The 22,568-nt window shown below is 39.1% G+C and overlaps 1 protein-coding gene across 1 annotated transcript in view; it reads left to right on the top strand.

Moving 5' to 3' along the window:
- LOC148978799 (NACHT, LRR and PYD domains-containing protein 12-like) overlaps positions 1-22,315 on the top strand; it is a 55,844-nt gene extending 33,529 nt beyond the window's left edge. The window contains exons 12-14 of the mRNA XM_089130763.1: positions 588-761; positions 21,728-21,901; positions 22,141-22,315. Of these exons, the coding sequence (XP_088986889.1) occupies positions 588-761; positions 21,728-21,901; positions 22,141-22,315 (523 nt within the window). The remainder of the gene's footprint in view (positions 1-587; positions 762-21,727; positions 21,902-22,140) is intronic.
- The last annotated feature ends 253 nt before the right edge of the window (positions 22,316-22,568 follow it).

Genomic DNA, 22,568 nt, shown 5'->3' with positions numbered 1-22,568 from the left:
CTGCTCGTTTCGTGTCTTAAGCCATCAATGTGTACTTACATTTACGAGTCATTAAATCATGTTTAATTTGGACTTCTCTGTGCATGCTCTTTGGTGGACCCCCTTAGCCTCCATTATATGACTGACAGACAACAACGGTTTGACTGAAAAATGTCAAAATTGAAAATAAAGTGGAAACAAAGACACCTACATCTTGGATGCCCTTGAGGTAAGATAAAACATATCAAAAATTAATTTCAAAGTGAACTATCCCTTTAACATGTAAATAATCTTAGTACTCTGCTATATATTAATTTTTTTTCTAACTGCCTCATTTTCATCCACATAAATCAAATATATCATCTAACCTGACTAAGGTCTATTGTGTTAAATTTGAAGAATGTACTGATTGTGTAAATGCCGATAAGAAATCTCCTGCTACGATAAAGAGTAAAGAAAAGAGACATAAAAGAAATAGAAGAAAAATAAAAGAGGAGAATCGACATCTTCCAGCACACAGAACTAGTGTGACAGCCTTAAAAACAGAGTATGGGGAATAAACTAAGTGCCTGATGAAGCATTTCAGTCTTTTCTCTTTCTGTCTTCAGTCTGAGGAGTTGCAGTATGACAGAGAAACAGAGTCTCATCCTGACTTCAGCTCTGAAATCAAACCCATCACACCTGAGAGATCTGGACCTGAGGGAGAATAAACTAGGAGACTCAGGAGTGAATCACGTATGTGACGTACTAAAGGATTCACACTGTAAACTGGAGAAATTGAGGTCAGTAACATTCACACACAACAGTGGTTCTCAAACTTCTCTTGTGGACATAAACCACATTTTGGATATTATATTTTGTTTAATATTAATATTCATGTAGTTCAGAATCACGTTTATGAGATGCACATGTTATTTGACTCTTTCCTTTTGCAGATATATGGAATCTAATAACACACACACACACACACACACACACACACACACACACACTTTTGAAAGGCAAATAAATAAATGTATACATCTGTAGCTGTAACCGCTAAGCTTAAAACAGCCGAGGGTTATGCAGAGGGTTGAAGTGGGCTATAGTTGACGCGCTTACCGTGGTCGATTTTGCTTGATTGAATAATGCAACAAAGCTTAAAGTTCGGTTTTCTTCTCTGTTGTGAGAGATTTATTGGATTTACACAAGGATTTCCTTTTCCATAACGAAACAGTATTCCATCTTCACCAACACTTTCACATTACAAACATTCAACCACCGCCTCGGTGGCGTTCAAAAACTAGTTTGCCGTTTTCCCTCTGGCACACCTGTCCTTGATTACAGCTAACCTCCTAAGTAGATGAGCCCCAATTGATGTGCCATAACCCTAGGGCCACCTAATGGCAAAACCTGGACATAAACATTGAAATGGCTCCTACAGTAGCAATTTCGTCTATTTCAAAACTCTTCCCATCTGTTTAGAAGTGCTCGAAGTGCTCTGTCTAGTTTAGAGATCAACAGAAGCTCAAACCCCATATATCCAGGCCTGGTTGTGCTTTGTGCCACCTGAGATCAAAACTACTAAAAGAATCAACATTTTTTTTTTTTTTTTACTCTTTATTTTGCATTTTTATTCTTTTATTACAACACAACATACAAAGACAAAGAACAAGGGGCACTATATATTGTATAATAACAGAATGAAGTATTACAATTAAAGTGTTAGAATTGTTCCACTTCTTTATATGCAAGCCAATTTTCCCAATGCTTATTATATATGTGACCTTGGATTCGTAGAAAATATGTCATTTTCTCCATTGAGTGTATCTCCTCCACTATTTCTTTCCATTGCTCAATACGGGGTGGGTCGATCTTTAGCCAAGACCGAGTGATAGCCTTTTTACATGCAATCATTAGAATTTTAAAAAGATAAATGTCATCTTTTTGGACCACCTCACCAGGTAGTAGACCTAGCAAGAAAATCTTGGGATCTCTAGGGATGACATAACCCATTATACTCCCAGTAATTAGAAAGATACTGTCCCAGAATTGTTCTAACTTTGAGCATGTCCAAAATATATGAGAGTGATTGGCGATCCAATGCCCACACTGTTGCCAGCATTGCTGTTGTTCACCTCTTAGTTTATTAATAATATGAGGTGTAATTAGGCCTGGGCGATATATCGAACGATATTGAATGCGCATCTAATCAGTAAAGCCGGTTCCTTGATTAGCAGTAAATCACCTTCACCTGCTTTCAGATGGAGCGGCATTCACTACAAAGAGCCGTAGATCACTGACAAGCTGAGCCATATCGCGTTAATATCGAGGACATATCGATATCGATATTTAATGCGATATGGCTCAGCTGGTCAGTGAACTACGGCTCTTCATCACGACGAAATCTCCCGTGTTAAACTAACACACCTGGAGTGTATATGAGTCCGCACTCAAGAGTGTTAAAGTTAATTAAATAATTAAGTGATTAAATGAGTGATGATTGAGCATTATTGAAAACACCTAAAGCAGAATCACAAGGAAAAAATCTAAAATTTTAAGCCACCGTTATGGAGATGAGTGTTTGCTTTAGTTGGGCTCTTGACCCTTATAATATTAACTTTATATTTTAATTTGCTGTTGCATCTGAGTTATATTTATCAGATGAACAAAAATAAACAATAATAAAATGATTGTGGTCATATAATGACATTTATCATTTGAAATTTATCTCATTATATATATAATTTATAATACAATTTATAATAAAATTTATTTATAAAATTTATAACATATAATTTAGTCTGTTGCTTAGTGTATGACTTAGGTTCTGAATAAATGTCCAGAATGTTAAAAATAATAGACAGTTTTCTCAAAAGTTGCTTAAAAGAAAAAAACCTTTCCTTTAGGCACACACAGTAGTGATGGGAAGTCCGGTTCTTTTCCGCGAACCGGTTCTTTCGGACAGTTCGTTTTAATGAACCGGTTCAAAAAACCGGTTCACCAGTTCTTTTACGTCATCACGTAATGACGTCAATTCTATCATCCCGGCGGATAAAAATACTTCAAATTAAAGGCATTTGTAATAACAACTTCAGTTAAATAATAGTATGCATTGTCATAATCATCTTGGATAAGTTTCTTACCCTGCTGCAGCCTAGTCGATGTGCTAACGCGGATGTTTTACATGTTTTAAATATATAAAATGCATAAATGGTCTTCATCATTTTATTTGTTATTAAATAAACTTACATTTCGCCGATTCGCCCTCTCATTTAAGTCCTGGGTTCACCCGTACTACTGCGTGCTCGTATATCAGCACAGGATCAGCCGGCCGAAAGAAAGTTCTGTTCAGAGACGGTGCTATCACGCATGCGCAGTATCTCCAGCTCATCGGTTCTCCGTATCGAACGTGTCCGAAAGAAACAGTTCTCGGTTCTGCACTAGTGATTCAAGAGCTGCAACAACCAGTTCTCGACTCGAGAACCATAGCATAGGCCTGTGCTGAGCTGAAACCTGAATATACAGTCGACAAAACTAAAAAATCGATGCATGTCTGTCTCCAATATAGCCTGTAGCCTATATACGTAACAGTATACATCATGTTTATAATGTGTTAACATAACGAATTAAACATATATGTTTAATTCGTTAAACATATTAATTCGTTATGTTAACACATAAACATTTACTAAGCAGTGCACCAAACCTTGGCAAGAGTTTACATCAAAGATTTATAATATTGTTACTTAGAAATTAAATGAGCTGTTCCTGAAAATATTATTTTAGTATAATAATAAATGTTTAGTAGTTTGACAGTTTTAGAATCCAATCATTATTTCCAATCGTTAAAATAATACAGTGATACAGTAATGGGATAAACATGTTTCCAAAATGTTTTATTTTGTTACACTTACTGATGTTCAACTAAAGACGTGGAAACGTACATTTCGTCCCTCAGAAAAAAAATGCACGCATGCTCAGCTCATCAACTCATCAGTTCTCAATATGTCGAACGTGTCCGAAAGAAACAGTTCTTCTCGGTTCTGTACTGGTTATCCGACCGCTGTATCTGTACGTTCGGTAGTACACGCATGCGCAGTATCAGCTGCTCGTGCTCATCACTTCTCTCAGCACCAACATATGTCTCCGTTCAGTGAACTTTTTGAGTTACTGGAATAAAATGTACTTCTGGATATTGGTTTATTTCGATTCGGAGGGACTGTCAGGCATGTCTGAAAGTGAGTAACTTTAGTAACTTGTGGTTTAGCGCTGACGCAAGACGCGAACTGTTTCGAACGATTCAGTCCGATTTAGTGTACTGGTTCGACCGGTTCACTAAAAAGAACCGGTTCAAAAGAACGATTCGTTCACGAACCGGCCATCACTAACACACAGACCTCAAGATTCAGTCAATGCTTCTCAACAACGGTGACGAGTAGAATATTCAAGTAGGAAAAGTAAATTACATCGAACAATCACTAAAATCTCGCTAACAAGTTAAGCCAAATTATCTGAAAAGTTTCATTTTACAGATCACAGCATGATTATGTCAAAACATAACCAACACTATAAGATCAAAGATGTCTTATTTGACTGTTATTAATCAATAACAACAAACACAAAATTTAAAGTGAAAATGTAAGTGTCAAGAGCCCAACTAAAGCAGTCACTGATCTCCATAACGGTGGCTTACAATTTGTGATTTTGTCCTTCAGCGATTCTGCTTGTGATCATCAGGTGTCTTCAAAAATGCTCAATCATCACTAAATTAATCACTTAATTATCTCATTAACTTTAACACTCATATCGTCCATTTGAAAGCATGTGAAGGTGATTTACTGCTAATCAAGGAACCGGCTTTACAGATTAGATGCGCATAACAATATCGTTCGATATATCGCCCAGCCCTAATTTGAATGACAAAAATGAAGCTACCGGCAACACAAGCCTATAACTCAATCAACTTGCGTATAAGTTACTATAAGTCCATAAAACCATGTCACTTACCAATTGTAAGTATGCTTCACTCCAAACTATTAATCCTTTTGTAAAACGGTGATCAGTTTTAGCTACGAAGTTGCAGAGGGACTTTGCTGACAGTTATCCGAATTCTCACAGACTGCAGTCTGATAACCTTCAGCTGATAATAACGCTAATGTGACAGAGACATCCCTTATGAAAAACAACTAAAGGAATCTTGTAGTATTTTAGGACAAAATATTACAGTAACGTTAATATTCCTATAGGAATACTATAGTATTTTGGGACATAGCCTAGAAGTATAGAGGTATTAAAGAACATCACAGAAGTATTATACACTACTATAGAATATTAATAGCCATAGGATTACTATAGTTATTTTTCGTAAGGGATGTAACGTCAGACAAATCTGGCCCACTGCCAGTTAAACATCTACTACTATCACACAGGGACCTCTACTCACACAGTAATCTAAAAAGATATGATTAATTTTGCCATTTTGTTCTCCTATCCGGTTCTGTATGTATGTAAGAAAGGCCGTAGAACTTCAATTTATAATTTGTTAGTTTATTGGTGGTACAGAAAACGACACAGCAACTCTTTGGCATGATTGTCCCATGTATTTCAATGAGCGCCAAGGCAATGTTTTCCCACACGGGCTAAATTCACACCACGTGACGGGGCGTTCCCGGGGGCGTTCCCAGACCAACCGACTGTATCTATTACGTTAGGTGGCGTTATTAGGTTTCAAACCTAAGCTCCGCCCCTCACTTACGTTCCTCGCGCTGGTGTTGGTTAGAACGTAACTCCGCCCCTTACTTCCGGTTCTGGCGTTGGGGTTCTGAAACTGGTGTGCTGCGGGTCTGCAGCTGGATACTATTGATTCAACCAGCTGATTTCTGTAAATAAATGTAATCTTAAATGTATATTGCTGTCAACTTTAGCCGTTTAGTCGACTAATCAGTCTTGGTCGACTGACATTCTTATTGTTGCATTTTTTTTTTTACTTATAGAAAGAAATTTTCAATGATTTACTCCTTGATATTTATTCCTTTATAAGCAGGTATATATATTACTGTATTCTAAATATAATTAGCCTATGTTTTATCCCCAACTTTAAATACTTTAATTTAGACTATTTTGTAACAGCGCCACAGTTTAGTGCACACACATAAACACTCGGTTCGCACCTGTGGCTGTCTGCGCTGCTGCTGCGCGCTCAGTAACAAGAGGTCCTCGCTGCAGTCTGTAGCACGATGACGTAGCTGGACGGTCCAATACGTGTTGGACCCTATAACGTGCGCATGCGCACTAGTCAAGTCATCTTGATTTATATATCGCTTTTAACAATTTAGATTGTTTCAAAGCAGCTTTAATTTAATGTAACAGATTGTTTTTGCTTTATAGCGGTTCATGAATAATGTTATTTTACAGCTAGTTAGTTTTGATTCTGTCGAAATGATAATTTGTTATTAAATTAGGGGATGACACCGTTCTCTCTAAACAGACTTTAAACGCGATCCTGTGATAAACGCTGATGGCACATGCACATTAATAATTCATAGGCCTAGTTAGTGTAGAGAGTTGGTGAACAATCGTTGATCTTCCAAGAATGCATTTAAATATGGTCACGAGCGAAGCTCTTATTTTCAGAGCTTTCAGAATAAAACTTTTTTTTTTTAATAATTGCGACTTTTTCCTTACAATTGCGAGTATACTTTTCGCAGACTTTATTTCTCAGAATTGTGAGATATAAAGTCAGAATTGCGTGAAATAAAGCCTCAATCGCATGTTATAAAGACATAATTGCTTGAAATAAAGCCTCAATCGTATAAAGACATAATTGCTTGAAATAAAGCCTCAATCGCATGTTATAAAGACAGAATTAGGTGAAATAAAGCCTCAATCGCATGTCATAAAGACATAATTGCTTGAAATAAAGCCTCAATCGTATAAAGACATAATTGCTTGAAATAAAGCCTCAATCGCATGTTATAAAGACAGAATTAGGTGAAATAAAGCCTCAATCGTATAAAGACATAATTGCTTGAAATAAAGCCCCAATCGCATGTTATAAAGACAAAATTAGGTGAAATAAAGCCTCAATCGCATGTCATAAAGACATAATTGCTTGAAATAAAGCCTCAATCGCATGTTATAAAGACAGAATTAGGTGAAATAAAGCCTCAATCGCATGTCATAAAGACATAATTGCTTGAAATAAAGCCTCAATCGTATAAAGACATAATTGCTTGAAATAAAGCCTCAATCGCATGTTATAAAGACATAATTGCTTGAAATAAAGCCTCAATCGCATGTTATAAAGACAGAATTAGGTGAAATAAAGCCTCAATCGCATGTCATAAAGACATAATTGCTTGAAATAAAGCCTCAATCGTATAAAGACATAATTGCTTGAAATAAAGCCTCAATCGCATGTTATAAAGACATAATTGCTTGAAATAAAGCCTCAATCGCATGTTATAAAGACAGAATTAGGTGAAATAAAGCCTCAATCGCATGTCATAAAGACATAATTGCTTGAAATAAAGCCTCAATCGCATGTTATAAAGACAGAATTAGGTGAAATAAAGCCTCAATCGTATAAAGACATAATTGCTTGAAATAAAGCCTCAATCGCATGTTATAAAGACAAAATTAGGTGAAATAAAGCCTCAATCGCATGTCATAAAGACATAATTGCTTGAAATAAAGCCTCAATCGCATGTTATAAAGACAGAATTAGGTGAAATAAAGCCTCAATCGCATGTTATAAAGACATAATTGCTTGAAATAAAGCCTCAATCGTATAAAGACATAATTGCTTGAAATAAAGCCTCAATCGCATGTTATAAAGACAGAATTAGGTGAAATAAAGCCTCAATCGCATGTCATAAAGACATAATTGCTTGAAATAAAGCCTCAATCGTATAAAGACATAATTGCTTGAAATAAAGCCTCAATCGCATGTTATAAAGACAGAATTAGGTGAAATAAAGCCTCAATCGCATGTTATAAAGACATAATTGCTTGAAATAAAGCCTCAATCGTATAAAGACATAATTGCTTGAAATAAAGCCTCAATCGCATGTTATAAAGACAGAATTAGGTGAAATAAAGCCTCAATCGCATGTCATAAAGACATAATTGCTTGAAATAAAGCCTCAATCGCATGTTATAAAGACAGAATTAGGTGACATAAAGCCTCAATCGCATGTTATAAAGACATAATTGCTTGAAATAAAGCCTCAATCGTATAAAGACATAATTGCTTGAAATAAAGCCTCAATCGCATGTTATAAAGACAGAATTAGGTGAAATAAAGCCTCAATCGCATGTTATAAAGACATAATTGCTTGAAATAAAGCCTCAATCGTATAAAGACATAATTGCTTGAAATAAAGCCTCAATCGCATGTTATAAAGACAGAATTAGGTGAAATAAAGCCTCAATCGCATGTTATAAAGACATAATTGCTTGAAATAAAGCCTCAATCGCATGTTATAAAGACAGAATTAGGTGAAATAAAGCCTCAATCGCATGTCATAAAGACATAATTGCTTGAAATAAAGCCTCAATCGCATGTTATAAAGACAGAATTAGGTGAAATAAAGCCTCAATCGTATAAAGACATAATTGCTTGAAATAAAGCCTCAATCGCATGTTATAAAGACAAAATTAGGTGAAATAAAGCCTCAATCGCATGTCATAAAGACATAATTGCTTGAAATAAAGCCTCAATCGCATGTTATAAAGACATAATTGCTTGAAATAAAGCCTCAATCGCATGTTATAAAGACAGAATTAGGTGAAATAAAGCCTCAATCGCATGTCATAAAGACATAATTGCTTGAAATAAAGCCTCAATCGTATAAAGACATAATTGCTTGAAATAAAGCCTCAATCGCATGTTATAAAGACAGAATTAGGTGAAATAAAGCCTCAATCGCATGTTATAAAGACATAATTGCTTGAAATAAAGCCTCAATCGCATGTTATAAAGACAGAATTAGGTGAAATAAAGCCTCAATCGCATGTCATAAAGACATAATTGCTTGAAATAAAGCCTCAATCGCATGTTATAAAGACAGAATTAGGTGAAATAAAGCCTCAATCGTATAAAGACATAATTGCTTGAAATAAAGCCTCAATCGCATGTTATAAAGACAAAATTAGGTGAAATAAAGCCTCAATCGCATGTCATAAAGACATAATTGCTTGAAATAAAGCCTCAATCGCATGTTATAAAGACAGAATTAGGTGAAATAAAGCCTCAATCGCATGTTATAAAGACATAATTGCTTGAAATAAAGCCTCAATCGTATAAAGACATAATTGCTTGAAATAAAGCCTCAATCGCATGTTATAAAGACAGAATTAGGTGAAATAAAGCCTCAATCGCATGTCATAAAGACATAATTGCTTGAAATAAAGCCTCAATCGCATGTTATAAAGACAGAATTAGGTGACATAAAGCCTCAATCGCATGTTATAAAGACATAATTGCTTGAAATAAAGCCTCAATCGTATAAAGACATAATTGCTTGAAATAAAGCCTCAATCGCATGTTATAAAGACAGAATTAGGTGACATAAAGCCTCAATCGCATGTTATAAAGACATAATTGCTTGAAATAAAGCCTCAATCGTATAAAGACATAATTGCTTGAAATAAAGCCTCAATCGCATGTTATAAAGACAGAATTAGGTGAAATAAAGCCTCAATCGTATAAAGACATAATTGCTTGAAATAAAGCCTCAATCGCATGTTATAAAGACATAATTGCTTGAAATAAAGCCTCAATCGCATGTTATAAAGACATAATTGCTTGAAATAAAGCCTCAATCGTATAAAGACATAATTGCTTGAAATAAAGCCTCAATCGCATGTTATAAAGACAGAATTAGGTGACATAAAGCCTCAATCGCATGTTATAAAGACATAATTGCGTGAAATAAACTAAAGCCTCAATCGCATGTTATAGACCCCTTCACGGTCGACGTCACAGAAAAAAATGCGGTGCGCAGTGCGCATGTCGGGGTCAGAAAAGTTCATTCCATCGTGCTGTAACCATAGTTTAAACCAGTTACCGGAGAATTTCTCGTCAACATGCCTACTTGTTGCGTCGATAAATACTAACTTGCAAAAAATACTAACGATAAATACTAACATGCCTACTATGATTTTTGTTTTATGTATTTTTACATCGGCTATAGACTGTGCATGCTTGTTCTAACCGTGTGTTGTGTCTTAATGAGTTTTTTTTATGTTTTTTTTTTTTTTACATCACGCACTGACGCGATTTCCACACATCTCAGCGATAGTTGGTGAAATGACAGACACACGTTTAGTTTAGCAATAATGACCCTGGAGGAAAGGTGACGAATGCTGGGTAAGTTAAGTGATTAGTAGCCTAGTCGTGACAGTTTTCTAGGGAAATATAACCATCAAGTCAATCAGTCTACAGTGCATCCGTCTCCAATATGATAAATAATTAACGTTACCCTGCCATGCAGGTGCAATTTGCAGTATGGATGTAGCTGCTAGCCTTCCCGCTTGTTGATCACGACCCAGGCTTTGTACATAGAGGTCTTTTTCCCCTGGCGCTGGCTCGGTAAAACCTCCGCTTTTAACACACAAAAGTCATCGCTTATATCGCTATATAACACGCGCTGAGAACGGGCTGGTAATACCCGTGCGATTGGAGTGCAATGTCAAGCGCGCGTCATGTTTCTATGGCAACCAAAGCAGAGCTTCCGCCAAACTGCGCTTTGCATTTTCTCCAATGTTTATAATAATATAAATGAACCGTCTTGTCTAATCTTAAAGTTTTGGTGGTCAGATTAGGGTGACCACCTGCTAATAAGCCCAAGGGGGGACAAGGGGTATGTTTCTGAGGGACAAGGTGGGACACTGCTTGGCGCGGCGGTGCCCCCACCCCACGGGCAGACTCTGATAGTGGTTTACCCATATCTAGAATTGTTACTACCTTACTGTTTGTACATGAATAATTGTTCAAAAAAAGCACATACCTTAGCACATACATTAATAATGCCCTATTCCCTAAACATGTTTTGCTGATAGGCTATATGCTGATGCTCATGATAGGCCAACCAATGTGTATTTTTTTTCTAAATAAAGATGAATATTTTAAACATTCAATGAATTGACAGATGCACTTCCACTTACGATTTACTTTAGCTATTTAATTTAATTTATTTTTCATTACAATTAATTCACTTTAAATAAATAAAAATATAAAATTATAGGATTAACAGGAATTTTAGTTGCTCAACACCACAGGAACAGTTTTAAAAAAAAAGTCGAAAAAAAGTCTAAACTCACAACTCCAGAGGTTCACGGAACGAGAAGCTGCGCTGTCATGACAACAATGAAAAAGTTAACATCAACCTAGTCGGCAGGTCACGTGGGAGTGGCAACCAGTGTTGGGGAAGTTCACTTTCTACATGAACTAGTTCAAAGTTCAGTTCACACATTTTAAAATGAACTAGTTCAGTTCAAAGTTTGCACAGAAATGTAAGATTTTTCCCATCTTCACCGACCTCGTTATAAAATACGTTTAAATTATCATACGACGCCTTTGTCGACGGCGGCCGCGGTGCGACATTGATGGCTTGTGTTGCCAGATTGGGTGTTTTTTCGCTACATATTAAGCCCTGTTTACGGTGAGTTTTAGCCGGGCTTTCGCCTGGAAGACTCTATAGAAATCTGGCACCCCATTAAACTGAGAGAGCGTGCGTTCACAGACACCAGAACGAACGAGTTCACACGTTCATCGGGACAGGCAGTAAAACAATACGTTCAGTTCACCCAAAATATGAACGAGTTCATGGACGTGAACGTGTTCAGGCACAACGTTTGGCTGCCTCGGTCTCGAGGATATAGAGTGACCGACTTTTTTTTTCTTTTTGAGAAAGCATTGATTATGCGTGACACGGTCTCAATTTGCGGGACGCATGAATTGGGCTTCAAACGCTGTGCGCGCACGCGCTACGCGGGACGGGTGGTCACCCTAGGTCAGATTCAGACTCAATGAAGAGCAGAGAGCACAGATATGATCAAGCTGAACAAGCAACAAACAATCGTTATTCAAAAGGGCAAACAGTTAAAGTTATTATGCGAGTTAACTCGAGTCAGAATGTACATGTGCAAGGTTGCATTTGTCATCCATCACCGTGACATCAAGTGGACTTTTAAAGCTGAAATAATGAGTGGATTAAGCTTGGAATAACGAGATAAATAACATGGATAGAACTTTCTTGTCGGTGGATTAATGCATCAGTCAGTCAGTAACGTACAAGGAAGTGAGACGACGACTACTAAAATTAGGTAAGACAAAAAGTTTTATTTTTCGCAACTCGTGTGAAATAATATGTGACAATCGGGTTCAGTCGGGTTTGTGTCTTCCTGCCGGGTTCGGGTCCAGTTTTCAAATAATAGACGGGTCCAGGTCGGGTCCGGGCAGTACGTTTATGTCATTTCTCGGGTCTGCACGGGTCCGGGTCCAACTTTTGAAATGAATGACGGGTCGGTTCGGTGTAGCACATTACGGGTCTCTTTCGGGTCGGGCATGAGTTTTTGGACCCGTGAAGACCTCAAAGACAGTGCATAACTTGACACAATATCATGCCGGTCTATTAGCCGCGCCATTTTTCTGACCCCATGCTGCGCGCGCACCCAACAGAGGATTCCAATGTGTACAAACATTGAAGGGGTCTATAAAAGACATAATTGCTTGAAATAAACCTCAATCGCATGTTATAAAGACATAATTGCGTGAAATAAAGCCTCAATCGCATGATAAAAAGACAGAATTAGGTGAAATAAAGCCTCAATCGCATCTTATAAAGACAGAATTAGGTCAAATAAAGCCTTAATCGCATGTTATAGAGAAAGAATTAGGTGAAAGAAAGCCTCAATCGCATGTTATAAGGACAGAATTAGGTGAAATAAAGCCTCAATCGCTTGTTATAAAGACAGAATTGCGTGAAATAAAGTCGCAATTGTGTGCTATAAAGTCAGAATTCTGACCTTTTTTCTCGCAATTCTGAATGTATAACATAAATGCGAGTTTATTATTACAAGATTTATTTTCCCCATGCTGTTATTATTTTAGCATTTTCCTTACTTATTCATCAATAATTACTTACAATTATTTAACAGTATTATACTACACAGTTTGAACATCATCTCAGTACAATATTGAGCTTACATATCACTTAAAACCAATGCATTTGTAGCTCCTCCAGTGACAGACATGAGGCAAGAGGTCTTGTTTAGAATACAGGGCTTTAATGCTGGTCAACCCGTGAGAACTCATTGCTGCTTATCACATGGAGGTGCTAAAACATTCTTTCAGATCTTCTGTATCTTCTTTCTGCCTATTTTCTTGTAAACTTATGCACTTAAACATGATAACAGCGGATACATCAGTCTCTTTCGCGGTAATGTTTTTCTCAGTGCGTCGCTCAAAAGCGCCCGGCCGGAAACCTCCGGGCGGAACCAATAATTAGTTCCGTCTTGCTGTTAACATTAAATTCAGAAGAAACGAAAATAGTAAAAGTGCTAATACAGAAATAAATTGGCGACAGAGGCAGTTACACTCCCACCAAATCACAAGTGATTTCTTAAACTTGGAGACAAAACATATTGCATGAATAAATAAAATTGAACTCTATCCTAATAAACAACTAATAAACTGTGTCTGTGTGTATGATTGAACCATCAGTCTGCTTCTATCAATGTAACTGTTTTCTGAATGGGTCTCTCCAGGTAAACAGGTTTGGAAGTACGCTTTCCTCTTCCATCCAGGGAGGAGTCACTGATAAGTAACTTGAGTCTCCTCACTCTTTCATCACTTCCAGGATACACCTCGATGACTCTTGCTAGCTTCCATTGGTTTCGCGGTGTGGCAACATCTTGCAACAGAACAATGTCACCGACCTTTGCATTTCTGCGATCTTTGGTCCACTTCTGTCTGTGTTGGAGATTTAAGAGGTACTCCTTTTTCCACCGTACCCAAAAGTTGTTGGTTAAGAGTTGAACTCTGCGCCATCTTTTGCGGAGGTAGAGATCTTCCTTGACAAACCTTCCAGGAGGTGGGAGAATGATTGTGGACTTCATGGTCAAGATATGGTTTGGTGTCAAGGGCTCTGGACTAGTAGAATCGTTCAGATGATCAGTGGTTAGAGGTCTGCTATTCACAACCGCCATGGCCTCATATAGAAATGTTCGTAGGGAAGAGGAGTCTAGTTGTCTGGACGACTGTTGTAGAATGGACGCCAGGACACTTCCCCAGACACCACCTTTCCCAGACACCACCCATATGACTTGAGGCCGGGGTGTTCATGATGAACTCGCAGCCCAAATCCTTGAGCTCCTCTTGATCCATCTGTTTCAATGCTTCAATGAACTCACGCCTTGCTCCGACAAAGTTTGTCCCTTGATCACACCTTATCTGCCTTACTGATCCCCAAATGGCGATGAACGAACGCAGAGCATTGATAAAGGCATCTGAGGTCAAGTCATCAAGTGCTTCAATGTGAACTCCTCTGGAACACATGCAGATGAGCAACAGCCCATAACGCTTTAGCTCCTTTCTTCCTTCCTTAATGTGAAACGGTCCGAAGCAGTCCATTCCACAGTAAGTGAATGGCGCAGTTGTTTCCATCCGATCTTCTGGAAGGTCGGCCATCCTTTGTTGCTCTGTGCATCTTCGGAACTTTCTGCAACGTGTGCACTTGTGAATATGGGATGAAACAAGCTTGCTGCAACCCAGGATCCATATACCATTGGCTCGGAGTTCATTAATAGTCATTCCTCGACCTTGATGGTACACTCTTTCATGATAGTGCTTGATGAGCAATGCAGACACATGACTGTCTCTAGGAAGGATTGCTGGATACCTCACATGTAGATGTAGGGCAGCATGAGCTAAGCGGCCTCCTACTCTCATTACACCTTGATCATCCAGGAATGGACATAGCTTGTGCAGCTGGCTGACTTTGTCTTTGAGCTTTGTCTCCTTATGATGTCTAAGGCATTGAATTTCTTGACAGAGAGTTGCTTCCTGCACCATCTTGATTATGGTCAGCTCCGCCTCTTTCCTTTCCTCCAAGCTTGAGGCATCACTGGATCTTGGCTTGAGACCTTTGATTTCCTTAGCAAGGCGCTTGAGTCTGGCAACAGCTTCCACCAATCTTGCCCAGTCTGAGAACTTGTGCAGACGCTCTAGGAGTGTTTTTGCTTCTTTTGCCTGAGTGTCATGAACCTGAGCTTTCTTGACCTCTGGGTCACTGCTCTCGATCTCTCCCACCATGATTTCTCCAGTTGGTAACTCTTTCTGCCAAAGAAACTCTGGACCTGTGAACCAGTTAGAAGCTGTGAGTTGTTTTGCCGTGACACCCCTTGAGGCGTGATCAGCTGGGTTATCTTCGGAAGCTACATATCTCCATTGTCCGGCATCTGTACTTAGTCTAATACGCTCAACTCGATTTGCTACATAAACATGAAATCTTCTGGCTTCATTACCGATGTACCCAAGTACCACCTTTGAATCAGTCCAGAAACATTCTTGTTGGCAGTCTATTTCTAGTTCTTTCTTAAGCATGTCACTGGTCCGGACTGCTACCACTGCTGCTGACAGCTCGAGTCTTGGTATAGTCATGACTTTAGTAGGAGCTACTCTTGACTTTCCCATGACTAAGGAGCAGTGGACTTCACCTGATGTACTGACTGCGCGTAAATACGAGCACTCTCCATAGCCTGACACGCTGGCGTCAGAGAAGTGGTGGAGCTCATAATGTTGGACCTTGAAGCTTGATGGCAGATAGTATCTTTGGACTCTCACCTCAGCCAAGTTTTTTAGATCTTGCACCCAAGACTCCCACAGGGGTCTAAGGTCATCAGGCAAAGGATCATCCCAACTGAGCTTGTCACGACACATCTGCTGCAGGATCTTCTTTCCTACCAGGATGAAGGGTGCCACAAATCCAAGTGGGTCATACACAGAAGCAACTGTGGACAGGACCCCTCTGCGTGTAAGTGGATTTTCTTTGACAACCACTCTAAACTGCAGCTCATCAGAAGTTACACACCACTGTACCCCTAGTGCTCTTTCCATCAGTGGTTCTCCCAACATCATGGTCAAATCCGTGACAGCTTTAGCACACTCTTCCTCGGGAATTGCGTCTAAGACTTCTTTGCTGTTGGAGATGAACTTGTGCAGTCGAAGTTTTCCTGTGCGACACAGCTCTCTTGCTTCATTCACTAGTTGGATTGCTTGGTCTTCAGATTCTACACTTGTCAATCCATCGTCGACGTAGAAGTTCTTCTGGATGAACCTGATGGTTTCTTCTCTAAAACGTTCTTGTCCTTGAGCGGCAAGATGCTTTAGGCCATAGTTAGCACATCCAGGTGATGAAGCTGCACCGAACAAGTGGACCTTCATTCGATAAATGGAGGGCTGGGTTTTAAGATCTCCATCTTTCCACCACAAGAATCTGAGATAATCTTGGTCCTCTTGCTTAACATGGAACTGGTGGAACATCCGTTCTATGTCACACATAACTGCCACACGACCCTTTCTGAACCGACACAAAACTCCCACCAAGGTGTTGGTTAACTCTGGGCCAGTCAGGAGATGGTCATTCAGGGATGTCCCTTGAAACCTTACGGAGCAGTCAAAAACGACACGGATTTTACCAGGCTTTTGGGGATGATACACCCCATGGTGAGGAATGTACCACGCTGGAGTCTTGCTGATATCCTCTTCAGGGACAAGCTCAGCATCTCCACGAGCTATTGTCTCCTCCATGAAGGCCTTATAGTCTTTATAGTACTGCTCATTTCCCTTTAACCTTTTCTCCAGACATCTGAGACGGTGGATGCCACATATCTTGTTGTCTGGTAAGTTTGGTCTTTCTTTCTTGAAGGGAAGTGGCATTTCATAGTGCCCGTCCTCCTTGAGTCTGATGCCGCTTTTCATGATTGACATGAACTGAAGATCCTCTTGAGAAAGGTGTTCGTCTTCCGAAACCCTTTCTACGAAATCAGATTCCAACACCTTGATGACATCTGTAGGAAGGATTACTTCCTTGATCTGTGTTCTACAGACATAGTGCACTTCGCTTGGGAGATTTGGAAGAACTGATATCACTTGCTTCACAATGACCTGATGACTTGTTCCAAAGGCATCTCCAAAGTCAAGACATGGGTTGCCATAACCAACTATACTCCAACCCAGGTCTGTTCTCTGAGCAAAGGGCTCACTTTCTTCTCCAGCAACCACTTGTCTTGGTACAAGAGCTTGAGGGCAGTTGTAGCCAATTAGTAGGCCGATGTCACAGCTCTGTAGAGGAGCAATTTCATCTGCAATGTGCTCAAGGTGAGACCATGACTTGGCAGTCTCTGGTGTGGGAATATGATCTCTGTTTGCAGGGATGAATTCTCTTGAGTAAGTTACTGGCAGAGAGATTACCTTATCCGAGTAGAATCCTCTTATTTGTAGACCAGTCAGCTTTGTGCTAGGCACCACTGTATTTCTTGAAGTCATTGTGGAGAGCTTTAACTGGACTGGTTCAATTTTAGTGTGAAGCACCTTAACTGTCTCTTCAAGGATGAAGGTTGTGTCACTCTGAGTATCGAGGAGAGCGTACACAAGAACTTCATGACTTGGCTTACTTGTAGTTGACAGCCACACAGGAATGACTGAGGATGTATGGGTACTTTTAACGTTCTGGATAACTCTGTTAGACGTTACCTCGCGTGGTGTTCTTGTCATCTTTTCTTGTGAGCGATCTGTTGTTCCTTCTCTTGACTTGTCATGCTCCATTTCCCTACCAGTCCTTGTTGACATTCCTCTTTCTTTGCTGCGATTATCGTGTAAGCAGGTTGGATGTCCTTTCTCACAGGTATCGCAGATCTTCCTACTTTCACACTCTTTTGAGCGATGGCCAGGCTTCAGACAGCCAAAGCACAACTTCATCCCTTGAACAAACTTGATTCGCTCAGAGATGGTCTTATCCATAAACTTCCAACACTTGTGTAGACTGTGTCCTGACTTCTCACAAAAGAAACAGCTTGTGGAGGAAGCCCTTTCATCTGAGTTAGTTGCTAGTACTTTAGCTCCTACAGCTCTGTTCTTTAAAACCTTGATCTGCTTATCTTCAGCAGGTGTCAGAGCATGGAAAGATGTTATTGGGTTATTTGCAATCTTAGCTTCACGTGTGAGAAACTCTACAAATTGCTGGAAGTTTGGAAATGCGTGACTTTCTTCCTCCACTTCTATTACCTTTCTGTTCCATCTCGAGGTCAGCCAGTCTGGAAGTTTTGCAAGTAACTTCTGGTTCTCATTGCAGTCATTGAGTACATTGAGGCCTGTGATCTGAGTCATAGCAGCCTCACAGCTCCGAAGGAAATCAACAAACTCTTGAAGTTCAATACTGCATTTGGAGCTTATCTTGGGCCATCCCTCCAGCTTGTCTCTGAAGGCTTTGGCTATGAGGAAAGGATTGCCATATCTTTCTTCGAGGATCCTCCAAGCTGCATGATAGGCTGACTCTGAACCAAGCAGGAAGTAGCTCTCTATAGCCTTTTTAGCAGGTCCACCCACATACTTTCGCAAGTAATATATCTTTTCTTCAGTTGGAATGTTTTTTCGATCAATGAGTGTCTGAAACGAAACCTTCCAGTCATTGAATCTGAGTGGGTCGCCACTGAATATTGTTGGTTCAGGTATAGGAAGACGACCTGCACTGATGGACTCTGCAAGTGCTCTCACAAGAGCTGCTGTACTTTCATCTTGCTTTGAGTGTGCCCAGTCTTGTGGTGAGGAATGGTGCTGCAACGAATTATTTTCATGTTTCGCTTCTTCCCTTCCCTTAATACAGACACTGTGATGGAGTAGACTGCTTATTTCTTCATCTGAGCACTCACTCTGATCATACACTCGCTGACGTGCCTTAGCAGCTTTTAACTTTTTAATTGTCTCTAGTCGCTCCAGTTGTCTGCGCTTTGCGTCTAGCACCTTTTGTCTCTCTGCAGCTTCAGCTTCAAGCCTTTCCAATTCCTCAATGCAACACTCTTGTTCTAGTAGTACTTCTAGAGTAGCTTCATTGGCAGCAACTTCAGCAGCGGCATCTTGTCTGCTTGCAGAAATCCGACTTGAATGTCTGGAGCTGCCTTGAGCATGAGAGGACTTAGTGAATTGGGATTTGACACTTATCTTGTCTGAGGCTGCAGACTTGAATGTAGACGATGTCGCCCTGTGGCCTTGTTCTTCATTTCCTCCACTGTTATCTGCTGTCTCCAAACGATCCTTTGCGCTTTGGATGATCTTCCTGGTTACTGCATCACAGGTGTCAATTCTGCGACGTGTGTCTTGGTCAGGGTTGTCTATGTGCCTCAACTCTTCATAAGCAATGTTCAGATTCTTTGAGGCCATGCTTACTTTGCTGATGTATTCATGTAGCAGGTTTTTAGAGCATTGTCCACTCAGGGCTTGCTTGGCGTCCTTAGCGATAGCCTTCCACTCCTCATAACTCACAGAGAAACGGTGAGCAAATCTTCTTATTTGCTCACTGTACAGCTCTTGGCCCTTTTCCGTTAATTTTCGGACTCTTTGGCTTCTTCGTGGTTCTTGTGAGGAAGTGTGGTCATCAGCTCTTGTGCCTTTAGTGGCCTGTAGTTGCATGTCTATGCACTGTTGCTCTATATTTTTTCCTGCACTAACCTGCTTTCTGCTAGATGTATGACTAGGCTCTGACATTGTTACTTGGTGCACTTAATTTTGGGTTAAATGTAATTTGGCAAAAAGCTAAGTGATTCACTTCTCTTTAGCTATTCACATTTCTAAACTTTCTACTACTAGTATTAGTTTTTAGAAATATTTTCAGATCTATTTCACACAAATCTATATCTTGTTATTCTACAAAATGCAAAATTCAGTCTTTTGTGCAGAATATTTTCATTTCAAGTCTCTTAATTGCAGCTTAGTTAACACTTAAACATGCACGCAACTATACCGTATGAATATGACGGCAAAAAGGGATGTTTCACAGTCTCTTGTGGGAAATATTTAAGCTTCTTAACTTCAGCCGGATTCGTGGAAAGGCACCTGGATTCTTCTGTGGATGCTGCAGATGCGTAAATGTCAGGGGCAGATGCACAGTCTTGGATGTAGAGATGTCCCTTCTTGTCCATGGATCACGGCTCTTTGGTACTGTCTTCCTCGTCTACTCATGCAGAGCAGATGAGTTCTCACTGTAGCTCCTCCAGTGACAGACATGAGGCAAGAGGTCTTGTTTAGAATACAGGGCTTTAATGCTGGTCAACCCGTGAGAACTGGTTGAAGATGAAGAAAGAAAATGTAAATAAACAAAAAAATAATGCTATATGCATGTCTCACAAATATTGTGTCATAATCAAGGCCATATACAGCTAACGTTAGACATCTTATATGTTATAACGTTACATCACAAAAAATACACATGAAAACATATGTAAACACAAACACCATCACAGCAAAATGAACGGTCAACAAACCTCATTGCTGCTTATCACATGGAGGTGCTAAAACATTCTTTCAGATCTTCTGTATCTTCTTTCTGCCTATTTTCTTGTAAACTTATGCACTTAAACACGATAACAGCGGATACATCAGTCTCTTTCGCGGTAATGTTTTTCTCAGTGCGTCGCTCAAAAGCGCCCGGCCGGAAACCTCCGGGCGGAACCAATAATTAGTTCCGTCTTGCTGTTAACATTAAATTCAGAAGAAACGAAAATAGTAAAAGTGCTAATACAGAAATAAATTGGCGACAGAGGCAGTTACAACAGTACCAATTTCATCACACCACACATCACCATTGGAATAATAGGAATAATAAACATACACAACACGTAAACAATACAGCAAACAACACAGGTTTCATTCATATCAAACCTTCTTCACACAGTTCACATAGTCTTAGTGTGGAAAGATTGTGCGAAAAGAGGAGTTCAGAGAAACAGTCAAAGTCCATCAAGGTTTCCACAGTGTATCAAAGGGCAGCAAATAAACTATAAAGTCAGTTAGTCCCGCAATAACCGCTCTTGAGTTTATATATCCTTTTACTCATGCTCCACGACTTCACACGAGTTAACGATCAACTACGGCTTCTCTCAGATTTTACGGGATCTCTCAATTTTTACTAAAGCACAGTCGACAGAGGCATCGTGTTTTTATCCTTGTAAAGGCTGTTTGAAAGAGTGTGCTTTTACAGTGTTGCCATGTCCACTTATTATAAGTATATTTGGGGTTGCTGTTAAAGCAATCGACTTTATTATGTAATTAAAGTGCGGGTCACAATATTTTGGTGACAATACAAATGAGGTTCAAACCGCTTTTGCTGTGATTTCTTGCTTCACGCATAAGAAGATTTTTTTTTTTGATGAATGATAAAATACGTCATTAACAACTAGCTGTTCAGTTCTGTTCTATACACACTGCATAGCATTTTGCGGTTGTCACTACCTGCATTTTTAGGGAGTTAATTCAGTTGTTGAATGTGGTTGTCATTCTGTACACTCTGTTAGTACAAAACAGGATTAAGCACTAAAAGGCCTTTTGTTTTACTGCATTTCCATTTGTCTCTTTTTGTTTTTCAACTGACTATATTTTTTTTGTACAAGGAACAAAATATAATTCAGTTTATTTAATTTAATTTGTTCAGGTACTTTCTAAAATAACAGATTAATTATCTAAATATAACATTGTCTTTTTTTCTAGACTTTCAGACTGCAGTATCACTGAAGAAGGTTATAAAGCTCTAGCTTCAGCTCTGCGATCAAACCCTTCACACCTGATAGAGCTGGATCTCAGAGGAAATGATCCTGGAGAATCAGGAGTGAAGCAGCTCAGTGATTTACTGCAGGATCCAAACTGTCAACTGGAGACACTGAGGTGAGACATGAGGAAATACTATTGTTTAATTGATTTTTAATGTATCAAAAAATTTATTATATGCAGCCGAATTATTTATAGAAATGTTATTTCAATAATACAATATAAGCTACATAATATGTTGTTACATCAAAGTTGATTATGTGATTTCAAGACAAAAATCATGTAAAATGGAGTTTGTCATTCACCAAGTGTAGTTGAGAATTTAACTGAATCCTGCTTCATCTTCTTTTCTGCAGGTTTTTGAGTCCTGCTGCAGATGAAGCCTGTCAGTATGTGACTGGAATTGTGGGTAAAAACCCATTACTCATGAGAGAGCTGAATCTGAGTGAACGTGAACTAGGAGACACACGAGTGAATCAGATCGCTGCTCTACTGCAGGATAAACACTGTAAACTCAACGCACTGATGTGAGTATTTTACATGGTTAAAAATAGTATTTTTAATAGAAATGTTACAGTTGTTTATTTTTTTATCAGTTAATAGGTTATTTAAAATTGATAGGTAATTTTAAAATGATAAACTTCTATCAGACATGACATGAGGCATAGTCCCCCAATAACCAAAACATGCATTTATAGCCATGGTTAGTGTAAACATAGAATAAGGTCATTAATTATTTATATAAATCACACGTTCAGAGCTATTATAGGCACAAATCGATTAT

This window comes from Pimephales promelas, chromosome 5 (assembly GCF_988280905.1).
Source record: "Pimephales promelas chromosome 5, fPimPro1.hap1.1, whole genome shotgun sequence".
Lineage (NCBI taxonomy): Eukaryota > Metazoa > Chordata > Actinopteri > Cypriniformes > Leuciscidae > Pimephales > Pimephales promelas.
This window is presented reverse-complemented; position numbering and strand designations above follow the sequence as displayed.